This window comes from Battus philenor, unplaced genomic scaffold (genome assembly GCF_028537555.1).
Source record: "Battus philenor isolate CCGP_79_NKW_IND1 unplaced genomic scaffold, ilBatPhil1.0.hap1 SCAF_4, whole genome shotgun sequence".
Taxonomy (NCBI): domain Eukaryota; kingdom Metazoa; phylum Arthropoda; class Insecta; order Lepidoptera; family Papilionidae; genus Battus; species Battus philenor.
In genome coordinates this window covers 9,433,908-9,457,863 of record NW_027181704.1, presented here as the reverse complement: position 1 = coordinate 9,457,863, position 23,956 = coordinate 9,433,908, and the positions used below count along the sequence as shown (strand labels likewise).

The window sequence follows — 23,956 nt, the reverse complement described above, 5'->3', positions numbered from 1 at the left end:
CCTTCTAAGGATAGATAATTACTGTGCGCCGATATTTGTGGCAAAGTAGTGGTCCATAAGTACAATAGCTTCGGTTTTAATTCGTCATATGTAGTTAAATTCCAGTGCTAATGAGATGAACCATCTAACCTTCGCCTCGATTTTTACATATTAATTTAATATTTCAAATTGAGACCGTTGGATACTCAATATATAAACAATACTTATAGCATGCATGCAAGATAGTTGGCTGTAGGTGAAAAAGCTTTAAAGTGGTGAACGTATAACTCATATGATGCCAATTTATGTATGGTAAACACTATCTTGAAATCAATGCTTTCAGAAAAAAGCATTAATATTATGGTAAAAAGGGCGTTTTAAATCGACTTGAGCTGTCATTGAGATCACGTTAAGAATTTATAATTAGTGCGCCAGAGGGAGCACATGCGCTTTACTAGTCGTGTTTATATTGTTTCAATTATAATAATTGTACAGCCGAAGCGTGTATTCTCAAATTTTTGAAATTAGCGTAGTAATTGTAGCTTATATACCCAAGAAAACAGTCGTTAAAAAAACTAAATATAACGCGTAAATATAAAAAATCATCTATAGATGTATCCAATTCAGTAATATTGATATGAGTAAGGAGTTTTTAAATATTTGAATTTAGAAAGTCTAACTCAAAATTGTAACGGACTGAGCATCACAACTTTGGGCGAGCGCCTTATCTCGCGTTATTTTATGACAGCAAATACAAAACACATTTTAAAATTATTTTTCCTTTTTTAATATAACTAAGTACGACAGTAATAAAAGTTTAAAAAAAGTTTGTAATAAAGTCTAACGCCTTGTGTTATTAAACAAAAGACAAAACCTTTGTCGGCATTTTAAAATGGGATTAGCGAATGGTTGTAAAATATATAAACAATGCCGCGTAACATTTTGGCAGAAGTTATTCCAGGTAAGGAAATAAATAACTATTGTTCTTGTTTTCAAGCGCTTTTACCTTTCCATTTTGTATTTTTTGTGGCCATTAAACATAGTTTGAAAATGTGTGACAAGCCGTTTACAATTAAGATGTTTGTGTCTGTTTCAAACTTTTTAGTTTGTATATGTGTAAAAGATCATCACACGGTTAATCAAGAAACCTTTGTACTGGTTAAATATAAAATATTTCATGAATGGAATCCAATTTCTGCTGTGATATGCAGTAGTAAGAACTAAAAAAGGTGTTATACAAGTATCATTATTTTAACGATATCTTATATTCTCATTTTGAATATTACGATATTGTAAATTTACTTTTTCTATTCTTTTGCTATTGAATGATTTCAACTATTTATTGATAAATAACGAGTAAATTAAATAAATTATGTTACTTTTTAACAAGTTTAAACGATAGTACGCGATAGTAACCAATAGTGCCGTTCGGACTTCTGGAGCAACCTTGTTGAATTCACTCCATGGAATGTCCGTATAAGTCAGAGTGTGATTAGCTCTTATCACGGTGAAATCAATTATTTAACGGCTCGAGTCGAATTCCTAGGGAAGCCTTCAGTAAAAACATACAGTATTTAGTGTGTGTATGTATGTCAGCATGTCAATATTGAGTGTGAGTAGCGAGGTGTAGCCTGAGTGCCCTCAGCTCTCTTCCACCTCAAATTTGTTAAAGCTGTGCGTGCCGTGTTGCAGTCAAAAATAATATATTCTCTAAGAAGGCTTAAGGAAAAAATAACTATTTTCATACAAACAAAAGTATTTAAATAAACGTAAGCGTGAGTTATCAAGTTATTTATATTTTCAGGCGGGCTAAAGTAGAGTTCATTACGGCGGTGTCCATTATTTTCATCGTAATTAGGCAAATTAAGCGATAGCGTTGGGCGCGGCGGCTGGCCCAGCGATGGGGCGGAGCTCCAAGCCATTGGTTAGTACCTCCCACGGGTTCGCCCCTCCCGCCGCTGCGGGCGTACGTGCTGTTGCTGTGATTGCCAGTCGCGTCCGCCACGTCTCGCGCGGTGCATCCCCGATCGTGATCTGCTCCCGTTGGTGTTGTGGCGAGTGTATGTGCGATGCGCGGACGGTGAAAAAGCATGGTGAATTACGTCAATTCGCTCGCCATGTATCAAGGCAAGGGCGGGCAGTATGGAGCAGGAGGATGGTATGGTTGGCAGCATCAGAACTTCGAGGAACAGCAGTGGTGCGCATGGAACGGTGCTCCCGGCGGAGAATGGCCGTCGGATCCACATCACTTTCCAAAGCGGGAGCCTGGCGAGAGAGAAGTAGGAGAAATGCCGTCTCCAGCACGAGGCGACTTAGCAAGTCCAGGAGAAGGTTCGCCGGGGTCGAGACCGTCGCAGCCTTCACACCCGCCGGCGCCGCCCCGTTCGCCCTACGAATGGATGAAAAAACCAAATTACCAGACACAACCTAATCCAGGTTTTTATTTTACAAGTACCTACAATTATTTAATTACGTTATATTCTTAACTCCTTCTCTCAATAACCTCAATTTTGTATTTATAAAATTTTCATAATAATAATTTCTTAAGTTGATATATTCTACTAATACCTGCGGTTACAATATTTTTCTTTGCTTACATAAATACATTTCCTATATGTTCGTAGTAGTATTACTGAAAAGAATTATGTGTAGATGTGTTGAAATTTTACTTCATGTTTAGATAACTATTACCTATATTCTCTGAAGTTTTAATGTTATTAGCAAAGTAAAGCAAAAAAAATCATCAAAATTGATTAATACTATTAGCGAACGAATCTATAATAAAAACGTTATTAATATGGTAATGGATATATAGGGCATGTTAAATTAAAAATAAATAAGTTAAACTAAATTTGCACCATTGGTTTTTCAAAATTATTTGTTTTAGCTATATATATTTGTTTTATGCGATTAACATTAAATAACTTTATAATATACAAATAAATTTTGATTTAGCATATATAATAAAGTAAATAATAAAAGAAATAACAAGTAAATAATACAGAGAAGATTTTTGACGTTTAATAGCAATAATTTAAATTAAGTTTTTTTATTACTAACTCCATTTTTTTTTCATAAAGTAATCTTTTTTGTTGGTAAATAACGGATTTATAACATATAATTGAAATTTCAGAAATTTTAATTGTTGTGTTCAAACGTATACAAAATAATCAAAAATTAGAAAATTCTCATTCTATGTAATCAAAACTAAAGCCTATTTCGATTTAATGAGGAGTATGCACAAAATAGGATAAGGCTGACTTTGCATGTTTTGCCTATTATAACTTTTAACCGTGAAAATTTTGTTTTCAAAATTGTCAATGGGTTTTTTATATTTAAAGATTTAAAAACATCCGCATGACCTAAGATTTAAACTTGTTGCCCATTTGTTTTATCAATTATAGTTTAAATACCGGGATCCACGTGTCCTGAATTTCCAAAATAAGAAAAGAAGAGGTCACCGAACATAATGTATATTATATATATGTAACTGTATATAATTGTATTATTATGTATTTAACTCAATGGGGCACTCGTGTGTATGAGTAAAATACATAAGCTAATTACCAAATTATAGAAACCAACCCCTGTAATGATCATTTACGATAAGTGTATAATTTTAATGGAAATTAAGTAAAAATGAGAATATTATCGAAAAAGAGAGACGCGGTTGTTTATGATAGACCTTATGAAAAGGCTTAGAATCACTCAGAGATCATTGCATAGCGCTATACTCCGAGCTTCGCTGCTAGATTGAGCCAGAGTAGGCAGATATGCAACCTAAGTCACCGCCGTAGTTCAAAAAATTGTCTGAACCAACAATGGGTGGGGCACATTGTCCGTGTGAACTAGTTAGGACCGAAAGATTCTTCAACGGATACTACAGGTCGCGTTACGTTGTCAAAGTCCCAGAAAATCATCATTGCGATCTTTGGGGGAAATCTATGCCTTGCAGTGGGTGATGAATACAAAAATGAGGCTGAATATAAAAATTATCCAAGTTAGTTAAACTAAGTAAAGATCATAAAAAAATCCCCATTGTTTGATTGCAGGGGATTTCAGGTTTGATAAAAAAAACCTAATATTATATTCAATAACCTTAAAATAGGACTCGTGAATGATATAGGTAATATTTTGCGTAAAACAATTCAAAGTAATGCATAAATGCATTTACACATCCTACCATTATTATTTATTTTAATAATTTATGATTGATCTTGGCGATTGTTAGAAATATTCCAAACCGAACAGGTTTGATGAAGGTCATATAAAAGAGTATCGTGATTAAATGCGAAACTAATCGTTAAAATGTGCTGCAGTATTATATTTGTATTTTATTTGTTTGGGTTTTATTTCTTTGTTAGTTTTATTAATGCATTTATTGTGTTGTGCATATATTGCGATGTGCATTTTTGTTTACGATGATTAAAAGTAAAGTTATTAGATGTAACTTCTTGCATTGTAGTGAATGTTGAAGCCTATAAAAGTATTACTACAATGTTAAATGAAAAGTTGCGCCAGATCTCTTAAGAGAAACGTAAAAGTATACAACTTTGAATACATTGTAATAGGTTTCTTACGACATTCGTAATCTCCTAAATATTGTTGGGGGAATGATAATTGTGAAAAGAAACATTTAGTTTGTCATTTAGAATTATCTCTGGTATTCTAGAAAATTAAACTTATATAAGACTGGACATACCAGGGTCTGATAATATCTTAAGGGTTATTTCTGAAAAATTTGTTATATTAAACATTGCTGCTAAAGATGAGTTTGTTCACCGCTTAGATCAAATTTTGACAGCTAAGGAAAATATTTTAATTTTATTTATTACTATTATATATTATAACAAAGATATAAAAAATGAAAACTAAATTATAGCTTAAAAATATTATATAGATATTTTTGACAAAGAAATTAAAAATATGACATATTTTTTATGAATCTGTATTTTGTCTGATTTGTTAAAGTAAACGTAGAAAGTGAAAGTAAAAAAAAGTCCATTTCATATGTGTTTATCCCCGGGCGCAAAGTTGCAACTAGTGATTAACATTGTGCCCAAATTTTTAAATAATTATCAGTCGGATCGGAATCTTCTGTTCCGTAGTGTAAGTCATGAAATTGCGAACAAACCAAATTCAAATCAGACTATAATTTATGTAATAAGGATATTTGGATGTTGGAACAATTTATTGATAGAGGATGTACATAAGATTTATTACTTTTTTATCTATACCTAAAGTCACCTTATAATTACTAAAAAAAAGTAAATAAATTACTCTTCTCGTTTCTTTAGAATTTAAAATAGCGGTGTAAACAATTTTTAGTTTTGCAAATTAGTTTGCAATAACCAAATTTAGTTTATTCAAAACGTTCCATTTTTCTAAGCATATCTATCTAAATATAGAGACAACATTGTATCGCCAAATATGTTGATATGAAGCTAAGTTCGTGGACGGCTTTTTTATTAATTTTTTTCGGAAGAAAGATGATGGATGGAGTGGAGATTGAAAAAAGAGAAAATAAAAATGAATTATAATACTTAGTCTCAGTTGATAAACAACTGACGTCAAACAAACTATCGTGTACAATAACAGCATACATAGTATAACTTATTATTACTAAAGTCTTAATGTACGAAATAGAATATTTATTTTTGTCAGCCATTGGCTGTTTATTATTAAGATAATAAATCATATACACATGTTTATTTATTATTTCTATCAGGCTGAGACACGTCCACAATTTTTGATTGAATAATATTAAAAAAAACTTAACTTACACATGACAAATTTTGAAAACATTGTAGTCATACACACACTTGATAATGGGACCGAGATGTAATCGTTATAATCAGCGCTTAGTCTTCAGGCTACCAATGTCAATGTTACAATCCTCTATGGAGAATGAGCAATTGTGATAGTTCACGTTTTTTCTCATTACGTAATTGACACATTGCATAGGTCGATATAAGAGTTTTGGAGAGAAATAAGTTTTAAATATGATTACCCTAAAGGATCATCGTGGTATTCGGATAATAATATTTCGTAGTAATAGTCCATAAAGTCCTTCACTTTAATGTTATCGATAGTGTATGGTGGCATTTTTAAACCTAATTATCAGGAAGTTTGGTTAAGAATTGATTCTTAAATTTATTTCAAATTAAACAACTTCGTTTTGAAATTAAGTATTCTTGTCTTAACATCATTTCATTAAAAAAATGTGCGCCATCTTTAAATACGCGTGAAGTCAGCGCTGGAAAAACTACTCAAATAATTAATGACATATACTTACCCAGCACCGCAAACGAAGACAGAGTACTGTTTTGGCCTTAATGTTTTGGTTCTAGAACTTTCGATCCGAAGTACGAGCCGCGAGGACAACTGTGAATGGCGGAAGTACAAAATAATCTTTGTTCATTTGCGTCTCATTGGAAAAAGGAGGAATTTCCTACAGCGGGACCATTAATTGACCGAAGAACTAACGCACGCTGTCTAATATTACTTAATCGGCGTAATAACAAAGGAAATAATGTATTAATGGTAATATGTAAGCTGTAAGATTTTCACTAATTCGTTTGAATGATTTAATTAAGTCCCCATACATTCAGGACTAATTCTCAAATTTAAAGAATAATAAATGTTTAAAAAAACTGGAGATATCTGCCGGCTATGTATGCCTCAACAGAAGGTACAAATGTACATTCTCCCAAAGTTACATTGACGCACTATTCCAATTTTGATAACGACTTATATTGTGTATAAGTGTATCAATAGTTTAAACCTTCAAACAACAACAAATAAATAGATTTGACTGCGCTGAAACTAATGCATCAAGGAAACCACTGGAAGAGACGTCTTTCAGTACATAACGTAACAGTAATATCACAAATACCTAATACCGCTGCTTCGACTCACTGAACAAGTGTCAAGATCTAAAGCTGGAGACGAAAATAAGTATCTTTTAGGGCAATAGTCACCCCTGGACGTTGGCCCTGGCAATTAATGCACCTTTAAATCTGCTATAATTAAACTTAATACCAGCTGCTAACATGTCCAAGACATCCTGGAGGTCAAGTGGTGAGTGAGGTATGTGTGAATAATTGGAAGTTACAGAATATACGTCACAAAGGTTATTTTTATGCAACTGCAAAGAGGCGTCTTTTAAAGATTTAGAGATGAAACTTATTTGTCCTAATCTGGTCTACTTAGAGATAGTAAATGTTAAACAAAAACAGGGTGGTCAGCAGAAAGTATGTGTTCAGAAAAAAAATATAAACACTTGCGCTAACAATCCCGAAACGAAGGACGAGCTTTCTCATCGAAAATCACCTTATAGATCGTACATTTAAACCTATTAGATTAAAAGGTCGCCAACAAATACTAAGTGTTCAACGCTAATCTCTCGAAAGAGACTTAAAAAACAGTTAACACTTTGCGGGCTATGTCTATCATTCGCATATCTTTTTTGAAATGCACAAGACATGCTGTCCTTCAGAAGGAAGGCTGAGATTATATGGGATTCCTACTCACTAAAAATATCAAACGTGGCGTCAAGATCTCTCACGAAGGCACGTTCCAGGGGATAGATAGACCTCCCTAGGTATCTTTGCTGTATCGCAGAAACAAGAGTTACTTTATGATGCTGCACTAATCGGATTCGCTTTGAGTTGATGATGAAGGGGCCCACCTTTAACACCAGCAAACCTGACTATTTTTTAATCGGCTTTTACAGATGGCAGTAAATTGTACCTGTACTATGGAATAATATAATCTAGATAAAAAAGCGACCATAACTACTTTAGATATGTAATAAGGAAATAGTCGTCCTGATAGACGTTATGACTTGCCTATCAATAATTAATTCGAATCTCGTCGCGAACTGACAATCTTACAAAGTCTATAGCGAAATATCAAATGCGCAGTTCCAGTAATCATAACATTTTTTGAAAATTTTTGCATAATTTTTTTTCTAAACAAACCAACAACATCTTACAGAACTTATATTTAAAAATTGACGAATGACATCAATAAAATCGTGTTCAAGATATAGTGTGACCAAATAAAAACTAAAACTAGGTTTCATTTTTATGCAGAATTAATTTTTAAATAACTTTTTTCTTGCACCGTTGATCAAGTGTCAATATTGTTATTAATGTTTGATAGTAGTAGTCATACGTAGAATATTAAAAATGTTACTTCAAGTATAAACAATATAATTAACAAAGAAGTAACATGTTTGCTGGAATATTTTTTAAGATTTATAGGCTTCGTGTTAAGGTATCGATTTGCATCTTAAATGAAAACCTAAGCACAAAATGCGAAGTTGTATGTAGAACTTAATGAAATACTTCTTTCTATTTTACTACATAGTACTTAATGCTGTGTGAAATTTCTTTGCCAATCTGTTAAAATGTGCGTTACCTTATTTAAAAAGAAACTTTCAAGTTTATTGTATAACACTGGTTAATATCATATACTTAAAGCACTACTCGTTGATATTGTTTCTCGACACTCAATACTTTAAAAATATGTAATAGAAAATCTAATATCTAATCTTTGACCTTTAGGGTGATCCTCTTCCGGGAATTATAATTTTAACAAATTGTTTTTTTTTATAAATTATAAGTAACAATAATCATAACAATAATTGAAATTAATTATTACATCTATCAACCTACAAAGCTTTATGCTAGATGTAATAAGAATTTACATTTTTTATGTTATATCTTGAACAGTACAATATGTTTTATCTTTAGTGTATTATGTTGAATCAGTAATTAATTTTTATTTTACTTTGAACAATGAACTGCGGGTCTATATAAGTAACGTAAGTAAAACAGAATTTAATTCGATCAATTTTATGCATTTAAATTGTTATAATTATCATCATAACGATTTAAGTTCGCACGTTGCAATTATCTTTACTTACTTTTGTGTTATTTTGAAGTCGAGCGTTACTGTTAACGCGTGCCCTGGGATCGAGTGCATGGTGTGAGCAATTAATCCGGGCAGCCCGGTACGGGGGCTACGCCCGGCGACAATCACCGCCAACGGCGCCCCGGGGACCCGAACAACTTAAATCTTCGGCAAGTTCGCGCGGTCGCGTGTAGAAATGTAATTGTGCCAAGCTATTGTCTTTATTTAGTGCATCGTCGCTCCGCTTTGCTTCTAACTTTCTGGTAATACGAGCAAAACTTTAAACGTTCGAATGTTATGCAATGTCGATTCCTATATACGAAAACAAAGTCAAACCAACAGTTTTTAATATAAGTAGTTTGACAGTAGTCACTGCTGTAACAAAAAATAGAAACTTTGTAAGTCATAACAAAATTTAATAATCGTTCTTGGTTCTTATTAATAGGGCTGATAAATGCGTAAAAACGTTTCCGCCGATGGAATTCGCATTAAACTTAGCTACATTTTGAAGCAGTCGTGCATCATCTAAACACAAAGCATTATGTTATATCAATAGGGATATCTAGCGTTGTATTTACACTTGTATTTACATAGTGCTGTATCCACATCGTACCTACCTAGTCGGCTCTGAGTATACAAACCTTTCTGTCTGTATTTGTCAAGTCTTGTTTACATAAAGACATGGATGTTCGTGGAAATAATTCTCCATTTGTCCAGATTCGTTCCCCAATCAGCGACGGTTTGACGTTTGGCGTTTCGTTCAATGAAATTGAGATACAAAGTGGTTCGTTTATTTTTATGAATGGCCTGTCAACATGTCGGAATGAATGAGAAAGCTCAGGCAAGCGTTGAAAGTTCTTTCTTATTGCGGTTACGCCCCGCGGAGTCTGGCGAGCGAGAACACAAAAGCGAACAGTAGATACCGATGACTGTTTGTTATTGTGCCGGTCGTGACTAATGGAGGTTTGTACGTGTCAAGCTGTCAATTGCTGTCAACATATGGCAATTGATTTTAATAGTTCACTGTTTGGGCAATGAGTAGTCGTCTTACACGCTAATGTTGTTATTGATTCAATAATGTTTGAACTTTTAATGCGTGCACATAAAGCCGTGGCATGATATTCATAACAGTTGTTGATTTTTCTTAATAGCAGTAACTTTTTTTAACAACTGCCCAGAGAGCTTTTTAAAATTTAACAGAAATTAGGAGTTGCAACTTACTATTTATTACATAGTCTTAGTATTAATTCAATACTATAAAGCTACCAACGGCTCGGAGCACTGACTCGGATTATTGCTGTTTATCGCACAACACCATGAAAAACTTTAGTAAAACTTAAAGATTACGCCTGTCTCGTTATAAAATATAAAATGTAAAGACTTCCTAGACAACATTGAAGTGTCGGAAGGGTTCATTGCTATAAAATGCAATAGAAAACATAATGAACTTAAATTTTGCATTATTGTTGTGTATTATTTAACTAAATGTGGATTTAAATATCGCTTGTAATCAATTAAAAGTCGTTTATCATTTTGTTATTGTTTCAAAGTAATAATAATGCAATATAATTTAATTTTGAGTAAAAGTGTAATTTGAATATTTGTTTCAAAATACGAAGATATTTTCACTTTCTTTATAAGTAAATACTACTGTGATTTGAAGATTATTTTACACAAGCATGGCGTCATCGGGTCGTTCCGGGGCCCTAAACAGACGTAAACCGTTACATAAAGCGGCGGCGTCGCTCGTCAGCCCGCCCTCTGCGAACCCTCAGACACAACGTCCCTCCCAGAGGAGTGCTACGGCTTAAGTACCTACTTCATCGAGCCACTCGATGTAATCTTAAATCTTTAGAACGGTTCGCGGGATCGCGATCGTGATTCTCCGTACGTTATCATCCCGCGTTGATAGCGGCCGCGCCCTCGTCCATCAAAAATACATTACAAGCTTACAAGAAGGCAACATGCGATACGGGCCGTTCTATCAACACGTTCAAAGGCGCCGCTATCACCGGCCGACCGCGATAATCGCGTATTACTGAAAGCGGGATTTCGGCAGGCCGACAAAGCGCCGAGCATAACCGATAACTGCCGATTAATTGTTTTCCGTTTACAAACAGCGTTTAACATCGTGTCGAACATATTATTTGCTTCGTACACGTGTTATCGTAGCTAATATTGCACTAGATACGGTTGATACAAGCGATGTCTGTTAAACTGCAATTACTATCACGGCTCTATAAATAAACCAGGATATTAGAACTCAGTCGTTATTAGGCGCCCATATGTGCAATAAACGAGAGATTTTTGCTGATACTCTACCACCGTCGACGAACGAAAGTAACCAATATAGCTAAGCATATTGACATTTGATGTAGCAATGGGACTTAACAGATGACAGCTGCGGTCGTAAGGTTCGGTAGTTAATATCACGGACTGGCAAGTACACTCAGAAGGTGGACAGGCGATCTTCTTTAAATCTTTAAAAGACTTTGGATGCAGGCAGGTTTAAACCGGCCTTATTATAAGTCTACCGGGAGGCGAATGTCCAGTGGATGTCCTATCCGACGAATATTGACTAAAAACAATACGATTTTCTCTGATACAGTCAACGTTCAACAGACACAATTTCATTATGATATAGCGTTTTATTTTACTGCGATAGACACAGATTAATTAATTATATTGTTTAAAGGTTTTACACTAACCAAAATTTCATAACGCAAAATATAATACGGTATTTAACTCATAAAACTGTCATAAAATACAACTATAAAATTTGATAAGTTAATAAAATATAATAACAGTTAATAATGTAAACTGTAATAAATAAAATTTGAATAAATTCAATACCATTATGGTTTTAATTAATTTAATTTTATTAGTGTTGACGCCTTGTTATAAGTTATTTGGTTTTAATGTCGAAACGCTTTCTATTCCATATTTATGTTTGTTTTTTTTTTTGTGTAAGATTTATTTAAAGCTTGTATTAAAGACACACACACATAGTATACGCTACCCAAAATACAATGCTTTCAGGAATACTAAATATTAATTATTGTTCACTATTGCCTGTGCAGACTTAGTACCGGTATCATACCGTACAAGTTGCTTGCAATGCCTGTCGCATTATTATAGAAAAATTATATATAATGTTACATATTTTAGATTAATCACTTTATGTAGTGATAGGAAATATGTGTAAAAAACATGCTAAAAGCCTTTTGCTAATAAATGAGCTATGCATTTATCCCTTTTAAGCTTTCATACCTATATATACAATCCCATAATTATATATATATGACGGATCGGAGATGCTAACACTCCCTCGTCTCACCGCGCACATTTTAGGCGCGGTACTGCTGTTTCGGTAGCATTGTAATTCCATATTGTATTCACATTTTCTTTTATATACTGTGTAATATTTTTATGGTCTTCCAAAATATGGCAAAGCCCGTTAAATGTTCATAAATCATCTTTATACTGGTAAGTGTAATAAATGAATGTAGACTAGTAGTTGTACATCATATATATATATATATATATGTATAAATGAAATATAAATTCGACAATAAACGGCTTATGCGTATAAAGCGAAACGTGAAATATAATTAGTGTCTGAGTTAGTTTAGTCTGAATTTAAAATCCGTACAGTATTTTTTTACTATAGAAGACGTAAACAGCCCATATGGTAAAAATAGAACTATTTTCACCGAGTATAGTTCATCAGATTTTACGAAATTCCAGTCGTTCCCGATTGGGTTGAAAGGGCGTTCATTAAAACTAGCATATTTTCAAACTTTACCTTTGGTTGTTTTTTGGTATAAATCTTGGCCAAAATATTTTTAAGGGCATGTTATTAATCACTGTAACTGTATTTTATATAATTACATCATGAAAAGACAGTGCGAGCAATGCGTAGTGGGCGGGGGACAGCTACTATATCATAAATAATATATTATCTGGCCATTTCTTTAACTTGAACTATGTTGTTATAAAAATCACCATCACTTTATTTTATTCAATAAGTTTATTTGCAGTATAAATATTCATTCCGATAATATTGCACATAATGTAACCCGAGCCCGACCGGAACTAAGGTTTCCGAGGAAAACTTCGATCTAAGTTCTCTCTGGCTCCTTAAACCTGCGGATTTTGTAAATGTCAATAAGGCAATAGTGTCTATTCAAATCAAAAAAATCTTTATTAATGCTAATATGTCCTCGTCTTTCGCCAAAATGTTCATTGGCTTCTCTAATAACAGCGTATATATATGCAGGACGTCATTACTAAATTCTACATACGCAATAAATACCACACATTATACAGTCCCTTATCTGTGGGCGGTGGTGAAGTTCCTCGGCGGCTCACTGTACCCAGAGCTTTACTGCTGGGTCAAACCTCTTTGAAGATTGAGTTAAAGCGCGATTAGATGATTATGACGGTTATATGTATTTTTTTACAAAAGAGGCTTTAGTATTTAATAAAATTATATATAATATTATATTATAAATCCATCAATTTAATGAACGTCTTAAACTAAGTGTTTTTGCAAAAGATTTTAAAGGGTGTGCATCTGAACCTGCTGAATAATATCAGCGTTCTTAATAGGATTCCACTTTTCCTATGTCCGTTACTGAAAGCATCCTGTATACTCTGATAGGAGAAATAACACATAACATGAACTCTACTTTCACCCACATCACTAGAAATAGATGTCTTCAATAATTCATTATTAAAATTTTATAGAATATATTAGTTCGTAAATGGATAGATAGAAAGTATCAGTTTGGAAATGTTGTGGGCCGGACAAGATTTAGTGCATTCTATTCTATTTTTTTTTAAATACAGAAATATGATTTATTATTATATAAACCGATTATTTGGTTCTTTTACGTATTTCTTTCATTTGCGGAAATTAATATATTATTAGAACGTAATTATTGAAAAATATTTTACAAATACGCTTGATTCGCGAAAATTTAGGCTTTAGCTTCTTGTATACTTAATGATGTGTAACATCATGTAAAAATGTTAGGCTTGAATTTATTTTTCTATTTAAATTTAGTTTTTTTTATTACAGGCTGTATTTACTTAAATTAAAGATACACATTGTCTTGTCGTGACTCAACATATTCTTAATTTTTACCTGTATTTTTATTTCGCGCGTAATCTTCTTCGGGGACCAAAGAAAAGAAATATGTCTAATTAACAGTAACTCAAGCTGGCATCCGCAGGTCAATTATGTTTCTCAAAAGGTGTCCGGTGCTTTCGCCTAAAGAATTTCCTTCCGATCAAGACCAAGACTGAACTCGTGTAGTCGATCATTCTCCCTATCACCGAGATGATGTATGCTATTTCGACCTAAATGTAGATCTTCTCAATAAACTAGACCGTATTCTGAATAACTGCATTCGATTCGTTTTATAACATACGGAAACATGACCACGTCTCTGCTTGTCTATTATATCTCAAATGGTTACCCATCCGCGAACGGAGAAATTTGCGTGCCTTAACTACTCTCTGTTTCTTACTTATGTATAACACTCCGCCTTTCTTTATAACTCCATGCTTGCAATTGCTTGAATCAAACCATGAAAGAAACCAAAGATCGTCAAATAATCTTTTATAATTGTCCTTCACACAAAATTGACTTCATTGATTGTTTTTTGCCTGTCCATAGAGTTCTGCTTTGGAATAAACTTCCTCTCGGCATTAGAGAATCAGCAAACTGGTAAACTATGTTTAAAAAGGAGATTCGAGGCCTGTTGGCGGAAGAATCGTTATAAATATAATCATATAATAACGAATTATTTATATAACATATGTATGTAGCAGTGTATTGTAAATATATATATATATATATATATACATATATATATATATATATATATATATATATGTATACATATCCATACACATATATACAGATATATAGTTATATATGTAAGTACATATGTATATATAAAAGAAGAAAGAAGCGTTAAGTGCGCCTCTACAAAGATTGTATAAGAAAAAAAAAGTATATTTGTAATACCTTTTGCTGCATACTTAGCCTCAAGTTAAAAATTTGTTAAAACTAGAAAGATTATTGCGTCCAATTTCAATCGAAAATATAGTGATTGGCTAGATGTCGACGGCGTTATGTTCGGATTCTTTTTATCAGCTGGTGTGTTTACAAAAGATAACTGGTGAGGATGATTTACCCGTTTTACTCCCTCCTCACCATTCGACTTTAAACTAAAATTTACAGTGCATTTTTGAAATTGAATGCACGAAAACCTAAAAATACTCTCAAAACCATAAAGCTGGTAAAAATAATTTTATTGTCAACTAAACAACACAAAAATGTTGTCTATTTTTAAAATTTTACTGTCAAAATTACATAAAACAGAAAACATCTATAATTTTAACATCGAAAAAACAATGTTTGCTAACTCATTTCGAAACAAAAACGTGGTTTGATTTTTGACAAATTACTTTTGATTTCATTACGAACTTGGTCATTTTGCGGAATTCTGCAACAGAAAATTATGTTTCAGTATCCGAATTGTATCTATGGTGGAATTTTGTATTTTTACAACCTTCAAGCTCGCGTACAGCGTATTCAATTGTATGCAGAACATGACATTATAGTAAGCGCGTCAGTGTTTGATAACAGACCGTTGTCAAAATCCGTTTACAATTTTAATTTCAACTGGAAAAGGACTACAAAGTATCCATTGAGGATTTTGCTCTACTTAATGTTATAATTTCTATCACCACTAATTCTGTGTAACTTTATGAAGATATTCCAGCCGAAATAACTTAAATAATAATAACATATATCAAGAGCACTGTTGTGTTTTACTAAACAATTTGACTTTGGAATCTTTACTGCCTATCGTGTGTTCGTGTCCCAAATCAGGATTGGTTGAAAAACTTTTACCCATTTTTCGGGACGTGTGCGTGTTTGTAGGTATAACGAAATCACGGTAGCCTCTGGACCCTTCTTAGTTTTGAAACATTATATGATGTCGAATTATTAGACATCATGAAGTGGTAATTATACAATCCACTCTACTACGTCTTTACGGGTCTCCGGAATTTAGTCAACTGCAGCGAGATGGCTACTACATTGTCGTTTGAATTATTTTAGATAGAAGATTCGTAGATTTTTACGTGACATGATGGTTAATCAATAATGATAGTGTATAACCAAAATGACTACCTTTTTCAATTTTTTGTTAAACAGATATTAAAAAAATGCATGAAAACAAGCAAATGTAATACTAACAGAATCTGATTTTGTTTCAAAATTTTTATTTTTTTCATAACTACAGATTATTTAAGGTTTTACTTAACATAATGATCAGTTTTTGTGTAACAGAAAATTAGTTTCGATAAATTTTGCAAATATTTATAAAATAAAATAGGTTTGCCTTATTGCTAATAAATTAATCAATAATTTTAAAATATATTTAAATTCCAAAAATTCGAGTCCGTGAAAAACCTAAAAGAAGTATGTGAAAAAGAAAAAAATAAAAAAGCCAAAATTAACGAGGGCGTAATGGATCTTAAAACAATTTTCTTTCGCACATGTAGGTTAGCTTTTATTTATTGTTAATACGAATAGTTTATTAGTTTTAATTTTGTTTGATATAATATACTTGTTGAGCGAGGAGAAACTTCTATAGCTTCGTTTGTATGTAATATTGATTATGCTGTTTAAAATGAAGTTAAATCACGAATATTTTCTTTACTCAACAATTATCTATTTATCGATCTTTAATCTTAGTTGTATAATTTTATATTTTAAAGAAGAAATTTTAGAAAAAATATTTTATATGGGTGGTTCGATATTGAATTACGAAAGTCCAAGTTCAATATTAGACAAATTAGTTAAGAAAATTAAGTTGTAAGAATGAACATGTGAGAGCGCTCGAGCCATCCCTGTCCACGTTTGCCACAAAAATTAACACCCTCTATCAAACACCGCATCGCCTATAGATAGAGCATATTTTGTTTGCCTTTCTAGTTCGCTTTTTGTTTGCTCCCCTAACAGGAAATTTATTTAAGTTATAATTTTCTGTCATTCGTGCACTCCCAAAGAGTTTATCTACTAATAGATATACGGGCTCGACGGTTTATTCTTCCAAACAATGCACCGAGTTTCTTAAGAAAACAAGTCTTGTTTTTTTATACATGAACAAAAAAGTTTTGATTAAGATTTATACACCCATTGAATGTTAATATATGACTAATGTATCTTTATATTATCATCATCATTTCAGCTGTATGCCGTCCACTGTTGAATATAAGCCTGCTCCATAGATTTCCAATTAAATCCAGTTGGAAGCGGCCTAAATTTGGCGTCTTCTGAAGACCTTAACATAGTTGTCTGTCCACCTTATTGGGGAACATCCCAACACTACGTTTTCCGTTCAGTGGTTTCTTCCCCAGAATCTTAAGCCACTTTTTCTATGCGCTATGTGGCCTGCTCACTGTCCTAGGCCATCTGGGTTACTTTAGCTTGTTATTTATCTCATGGTCTCTGTAAATATATAATATTACTAAAAAAGCTATTTACACAGATAATTTCACAAATTCTTTAACAAAAAAAAAATTGAACATCTTTTCTAGTTGTGTATGTTCTCAAAAAGTTTATATATCGATGTTCACAACAAATAGAGTAATACAATGGGACTGCTTAACAAGGTACATCAATCATAAAAGATACACAGACCTGCTCTACCGGTATGGTTAATGTAAATACTGTATTTGCAAAAGGTACGTGGCTGATTTAGATACGGTTTTGTACTTCCAAAACATACGGCTTAATTTATTACTCAGCACTATGTAATATGATTTACAACTAATTATATATTGTTTACTCATAAAAAATATTTTTTCTGAAGTTGATAATACATATACGTTATGTTGTAAGTAGAATATATTCTATCAAAGAAGCATTTAAATCAGTATTTATTATTATTCTAAAAGTTCTTCGCATATTAATTTGTTGAAATTTGCCCAACTGAATAGATCATTATTAAACAAACTGCAATTAAAAGGTGAAGGCTATATTAATTTTCAAGATTATGTCTATTCTTAAATAGACTCAAAAATGTTTCTGTAACTTTAAAATACAAAAAAAAAAACAATATGTTAATCATAATATAGTATAAAATAGATAGTAGAAAAACCGTTTTCCAAATTAAAAAGATTTCAAAAAAATTATAATTAAATTGTGAAAGTGTTTTTTCTGTACAGGTAGGAAGTAAGTACACTTGTAACCAATCATTCTGTAAATTTGTGTTTTGCATTCACAAATGTGTAATAATATATATAGCAATAAATATAAATAACATATTAAGGACATATTGATTCAGTTTTAAAAAGACTTGATTACACTAAAAAGTGGTTGGCATAGTCCATTGTTTAGTAACTTTAAAATATGTTTTTTAATTTTAAGACATTTTATATTACATAAATACTCGAAATCATAGATGAGTTAACGCTAACTTTCTAGATTTCAGAACATTTTAATAATTATTTAGAGAAGACTTAAAATTAAAAATAGATTTTTTCCGCAATCATTCTTTACGACATTAATACTATGGTTAAAGCCGGGTGATCATCCGTCTGCGTGTGAATTACGGGCGGTAAATGAAATTACCTTTTATTTGACATCGAGTACAGACGTACTCACACATGACACCGTTTACGTAACTTCTAATTCTACGCCGATTCTCCTCCATGTGACAAACATAATTTATGAAGTTCTTAATACCGAGATAAGGAATATTTACACACTCCGAGTAAACAAGGAGACACCTCAGCTGTGTCTTAGTGTTATGTACACAGATCTACGTATCTTGGTAATTTTACTCGTTGAGAAATCTACAAAGCAGATAAAAAATTGTAAATAAAAATTACCATTTTTCGACACAATCAGAAATGTTCAAAAAATCCCATGTATTTTCTTTTGTTTGTAAGTTGATGCGTGTTGAATCATGGGTCATAAACGGAGGGTTGAGTGCTGCATAAATTACGAACACAAAATTAATTCCGTATTTATTTTTAAAACAAGTCCTATCTGGACACCACGGGTTTTTTATGAATTATTATTAAAAAAAATAAACTAATGAACTTCTTCATTATTGTTTATTATAATACTTTTTAATATTAACTAATTGATTACAAATAGTATTTTCATACATAAAATATCAGACAGAATGCGGCCATCTCGCGGTGTGGTCCCCGCTTAATCCCGCGGTAAGTCGACTTGTGCGGCGCTTCAGTTCTTCTTGCCGCGGGATTACCCTTATCGAACCCTCGGGACGTCACTCCTTCATAACTTATCTTAGCAAATACAACCATCTTTAAAGTCTTCGAGACATTCTTTTATATAATGTACCGTAAATTTTATTTATTTAGAATTCAAAATAACTTGTACACTATAACAATCATTTATAGGAATCTAAGTCTAAAATTTGTAACCTTTTGTGAAATTTTAAATTTAAATTTTGTATCAAAGACATTATTGAAATAGTTAAATAGAATACGCTGGATGCTGGCAGCGCAAACCGGTCAAAGTGGCAATATTTGGGGGAAGCCCAGGTTTTTCGTGGGCGTCTATCAGCTGACATGATCATGATCATCATGTGATATATAAGTTGATGTAAGTTATTGGCTACATATTAATTTATCTATTTTCACAAGAAGTATCACAATTGTGACACGGTAAATATGAAGTGAAGATTTTTAACTACAATGATTTAAACAAAAAACGAACTCTTAATAAGGTTTTAATACAATTATCAAAAAAGATTGTCTTTTTTGGGTTATATTTTTAATTTTAAACTGAGAAAACTAGACTTGCATATTTACAACTTAAATATATTCTATTTTAATAACTATTTTTAAGTTTTATATATTTATGCCTATTATATTGTAAAAGTATATCATAATATTAATAATATTAAGTATATTAAACAATGCAACCAGTTCTTAAATTTTTAGTTATCAAAGGTAAAAAAAAAACTAGTAAATATTGAAAAAGTTTTTTTATTTTTCTTTTTATTTAATATTTTAAATAGCCTGTTACTCAAAACTTATAACGGTGACTACTTAAAGTAAAATACGAGATATAATCTCTGCGGAACAAAGTTAATACCTAATAATAATATCAAAGTTGTTATATCATTATACTTTTACTATACTCAGGAAGATGATAGAGTGTACCTGTATATGTATATCGGATATTATTTTCGAATTATTATATTTTCTTGTCTTCTATGTCATTCTTACTTCATTTATAGTTTACTTTTAATGCCAAACACCTTTATTTAAGAAAGGTTATTTTTTTAAAATCAAAATATATCGTTGTACATTATTACTACTTAGATACTTATATTAATATTATTTTTAAGGTAAGACCCGCACAAAGGACAAATACCGGGTTGTGTACACTGATCATCAGCGGCTGGAGTTGGAGAAAGAGTTTCACTACAGTCGGTATATCACTATCCGGCGCAAGGCTGAACTAGCTGCAAGCCTCGGGCTTTCTGAGAGACAGGTATGCCTAAAACAACATTATATCGTATATCGTATATAGATTTTTCAATATGCCTGTGAGCTTATTTAGTAAAGAATGGTATTATTTATTAAAAAATAATCTATTTGTTAAGACAAAAAAAGATGATTCCGCTTTAATTCAAATTAATAGGAAATATATTTTAAATACATTTATTTATTTTAATAATGCGTTATACACTTGACCAAAAAAGAGTTTTGAGTATAACAAATAATTAGTACTTTAACCTTACCGTGTAAACATGTTCGCTCAGGTTGTTACTATCGCCTTTCATAAACAATATTACAACTGCAGACCGTGCACTGCTAGAGTTGAGCCTTCCCTATAGATTTCCAATAAGACCGGTTGGAAGGAGCCTGCATTCAGCATTTTTCCTCAACCTTAAAAATGTCATCTATCCCCTATAAGTGTACACGTCTTGCGCTACGATTCCCGACCTGTAGTATTTTCTCCAAAAGCTTTAGGCCCGAGCCACAATCTTTACTGCACATTACATGACCTGCCAGCTTCCACTTCTACTTACCTGCCTGCTGGGTTAAGCAGATTCATTTCTTTCGTTTACGCATATTGTTTCAAGGGAATTTATAATCATTTATTTAATACAGTCATTGGGATTCTAATTAGTAACATTAGTATACTTTGGTTGTAGGTAAAAATATGGTTTCAAAATCGGCGCGCCAAGGAACGTAAACAGGTTAAGAAACGCGAAGAGGTAGTGATGAAAGAGAAAGGTGATCACGCGTCGCTGCAACACGCACAGCTCCACCACGCGACCATGCTGCATCATCAACAGATGATGAATGGTATGATGCACCATCATCACTACCACCAAGGTGTATTACAAGGCGTTCCCGAACCACTGGTGCCGGGAGTGCCTCCAGTAACACTACTGTGACCACAACAACAGGACTTCTGTGTTCACAGTGATAGTTACGGATAGTGACTTCGTAATTATAAAAACCGCAAATGATGGTGAACCACATTCGACTACTACATTTAATCTTTTTGATCTTTGTATAAATATGTGATAAACTAGTGCAATGTTCTTAACAGAATATGTACATTCAATAACTTGTGTACGAATATTTTCGTCATAGATTACATTACCGATTGTCAGTAGTATACCTTTATCCTAATGTAGCAGACTTCTGTACTAATTGTCATAAGCTTTGACGCCTGAAATTCACTGGCTTTATTAACTAAATACAATACTTGCATATAAGGCATTTACGTCCTGTTTATCAACTTCGAATCTTTCTTAGTTTATAAAGTCTTTAAATTTGGGCTGTGAACATTATTTGACAGTCAGTTGTCTGTAAACACATTTCTTTTTCTTTCTGCTTTACTAATGTATTGTTTTGCACATGTAAAACAATACCAGTGTTGTTGTCGATGTAAATATAGATGGTTATATTTTTATAATATTTTAAGATATAAGTATTCAAAAATTTGGTTTTATTTTGTGAAATAATATTTCTCAAATCTGTGTCTGCTCATTATGAGATTAATATATATTAGGCATTTATAGTTTTGTAGACATTTTATTGTTTAATAAAATGTTTCTTACAAATGCGGTATTTTATTTTGTTTGTAACTAAAATGAGTTTAGTTCAAACTTGAATGTGAATTTTACTTATTATTGTATTAGTTAAGAATTAGTTAAGAATCTCATTATCGTTTCGTCCTAGTTTCCAGTGAAATTAATTTAACACCAGCGGCATAGCTTTGAGAAATTATTAACTTTTATTCCATGTTAAATGAGATTATTTGTAGTCGTAAGAACTACTGTAAATAATAGTTTAGAATTAGCTATAATTATTATCACAGTTTCGATAACAGAATAACACTGTAAATGTCATTCACACCATACTGATGACATCATCCATTAAGAACATATTGACACTATTAGCTAAAATTAATGTGTGACAGTGTATCTTTTTATTTATTGAAATTGATGGGATGTTTATCGTATTGTTTTGTGATACCAGCAACGTCTGAAATGGTGCTAGCAGTTTTAGCTCGTTTTGTAGTTGCTCTACCACTGAATACGGAATCACATTAAAGTTTAGGGTGTTCACTGTAAATTTATTCGTTCCCGCTTGTTGTAATAGTAACGTTGTGTTGATGTTTGAAAACGTTTGTGAACACTGATTTGTTAGTATGTATGTGGCACTATCACGAAACTTACTTGATAAACTAAATAAAACCATGTTAATCCATTTCCAACCGTTTTATTATTTATTCTTCACATCTTTAAAAGAAATTTTTACTGAAGGACATTGACCATGTAATGACAATAATAAATAACAAAATGCAACATTTAGTACATTTGAAATATACAGCAAATTTTTAATGTCGTTTATCGTACATTAAAAACACCCTTAAAACATACGAGTATACTTCATGTTAAAATGTATAACTAAAGTTACAAATGATCTCTCTATCAAGAAACTAGCAACTTCTAGTCGGCAACTTCTTGCCTTAAAAATAAACGAAATAAAATGTTTTTAAACACGAAATCCAATATATTGCATCAATATTATCTACTCTTACTTTCTAGGTTCAAACTTTAATACTAATAAAGTGTAAATGCTTTACTTTTAATAGCCGTGAAACTATAAAAAGCTTTGCTTATGAAACTTTTTACACCTCTCACACTGGTCGTCAGTGATTTAATGTGTCGAATATTACTTCTTAATATTTTTTTTCTGGCACATTGAATACATGTGTTGGTCCTAAATAGCAGAGCAGTTAGTTTTAATTGTAACGGATGATTACTGTTACCTTATTGGTATGTACAGATTCCGCAAATTCGTTTTTGTTAGGTAAGCTCATAGACTCCCTCAGGGAGCTCTTTACTATATTACTTTTTAAACCGATTGACAGGCCCCCGAAATCTTACATCGCTTAGGCAGAAATTTCATAGAATGAACTGCACAGGGCCCCCAGGAAGGAACCACGGCTTTGAGTCGAACCTCGACTTGCTCATTCATTGCCTGGTTAACTACTTACTACGAAGTACTTACGTTACTATCAGTTTGGAAAGCGTTGGCGCTTAATGAAATTGCGGAAATAACTCCAGCAGCACTCATATTTATAATAACAGAGTGTTGTCCTACTCTTTAGCCCACATTGCTGTCTGAGAGCAATTTCTACTTGACTGACTGAGAAATATTATAAATTTTGTTTGTCGTCTAGTCGTCAATTTTTGAAATTGACAGTTTTATGTCTAATATGATGTTGACTCGCATTTTTGTTATTATAAACCTTACTTAATATACAGTCAAAGGTGAAGATTTAAAAATGCATCATTATTTTATGAAGTGTTTTGAAAATAAATATTTTTTTTTTAAATTTAGTCTGTGAAAGATATGTGTGCGTGTTTTTGGTAATTTTTAACATTATTATCACTGTTTTTTAAAACGAATGATTTTTGTTAATGAGAGGAAATTTTGGTAAGTAAAGGGAAAAGCCTACTAA

At 32.2% G+C, this 23,956-nt stretch overlaps 1 protein-coding gene across 2 annotated transcripts; it reads left to right on the top strand.

The window, feature by feature from the left end:
* The first annotated feature begins 1,983 nt into the window (after window positions 1-1,983).
* cad (caudal) lies at window positions 1,984-22,685 on the top strand. Of its 2 annotated transcripts, none has more exons than XM_068771479.1 (3): window positions 1,984-2,415; window positions 20,313-20,458; window positions 21,126-22,685. In XM_068771479.1, exons 1-3 carry the CDS (start codon window positions 2,070-2,072, stop codon window positions 21,369-21,371), a joined length of 738 nt encoding a protein of 245 aa, XP_068627580.1. In that variant the 5' UTR covers window positions 1,984-2,069; the 3' UTR covers window positions 21,372-22,685. The 2 variants fall into 2 exon arrangements, with proteins under 2 accessions (XP_068627580.1, XP_068627579.1); XM_068771478.1 differs by having other exon boundaries at window positions 1,984-2,430.
* The last annotated feature ends 1,271 nt before the right edge of the window (window positions 22,686-23,956 follow it).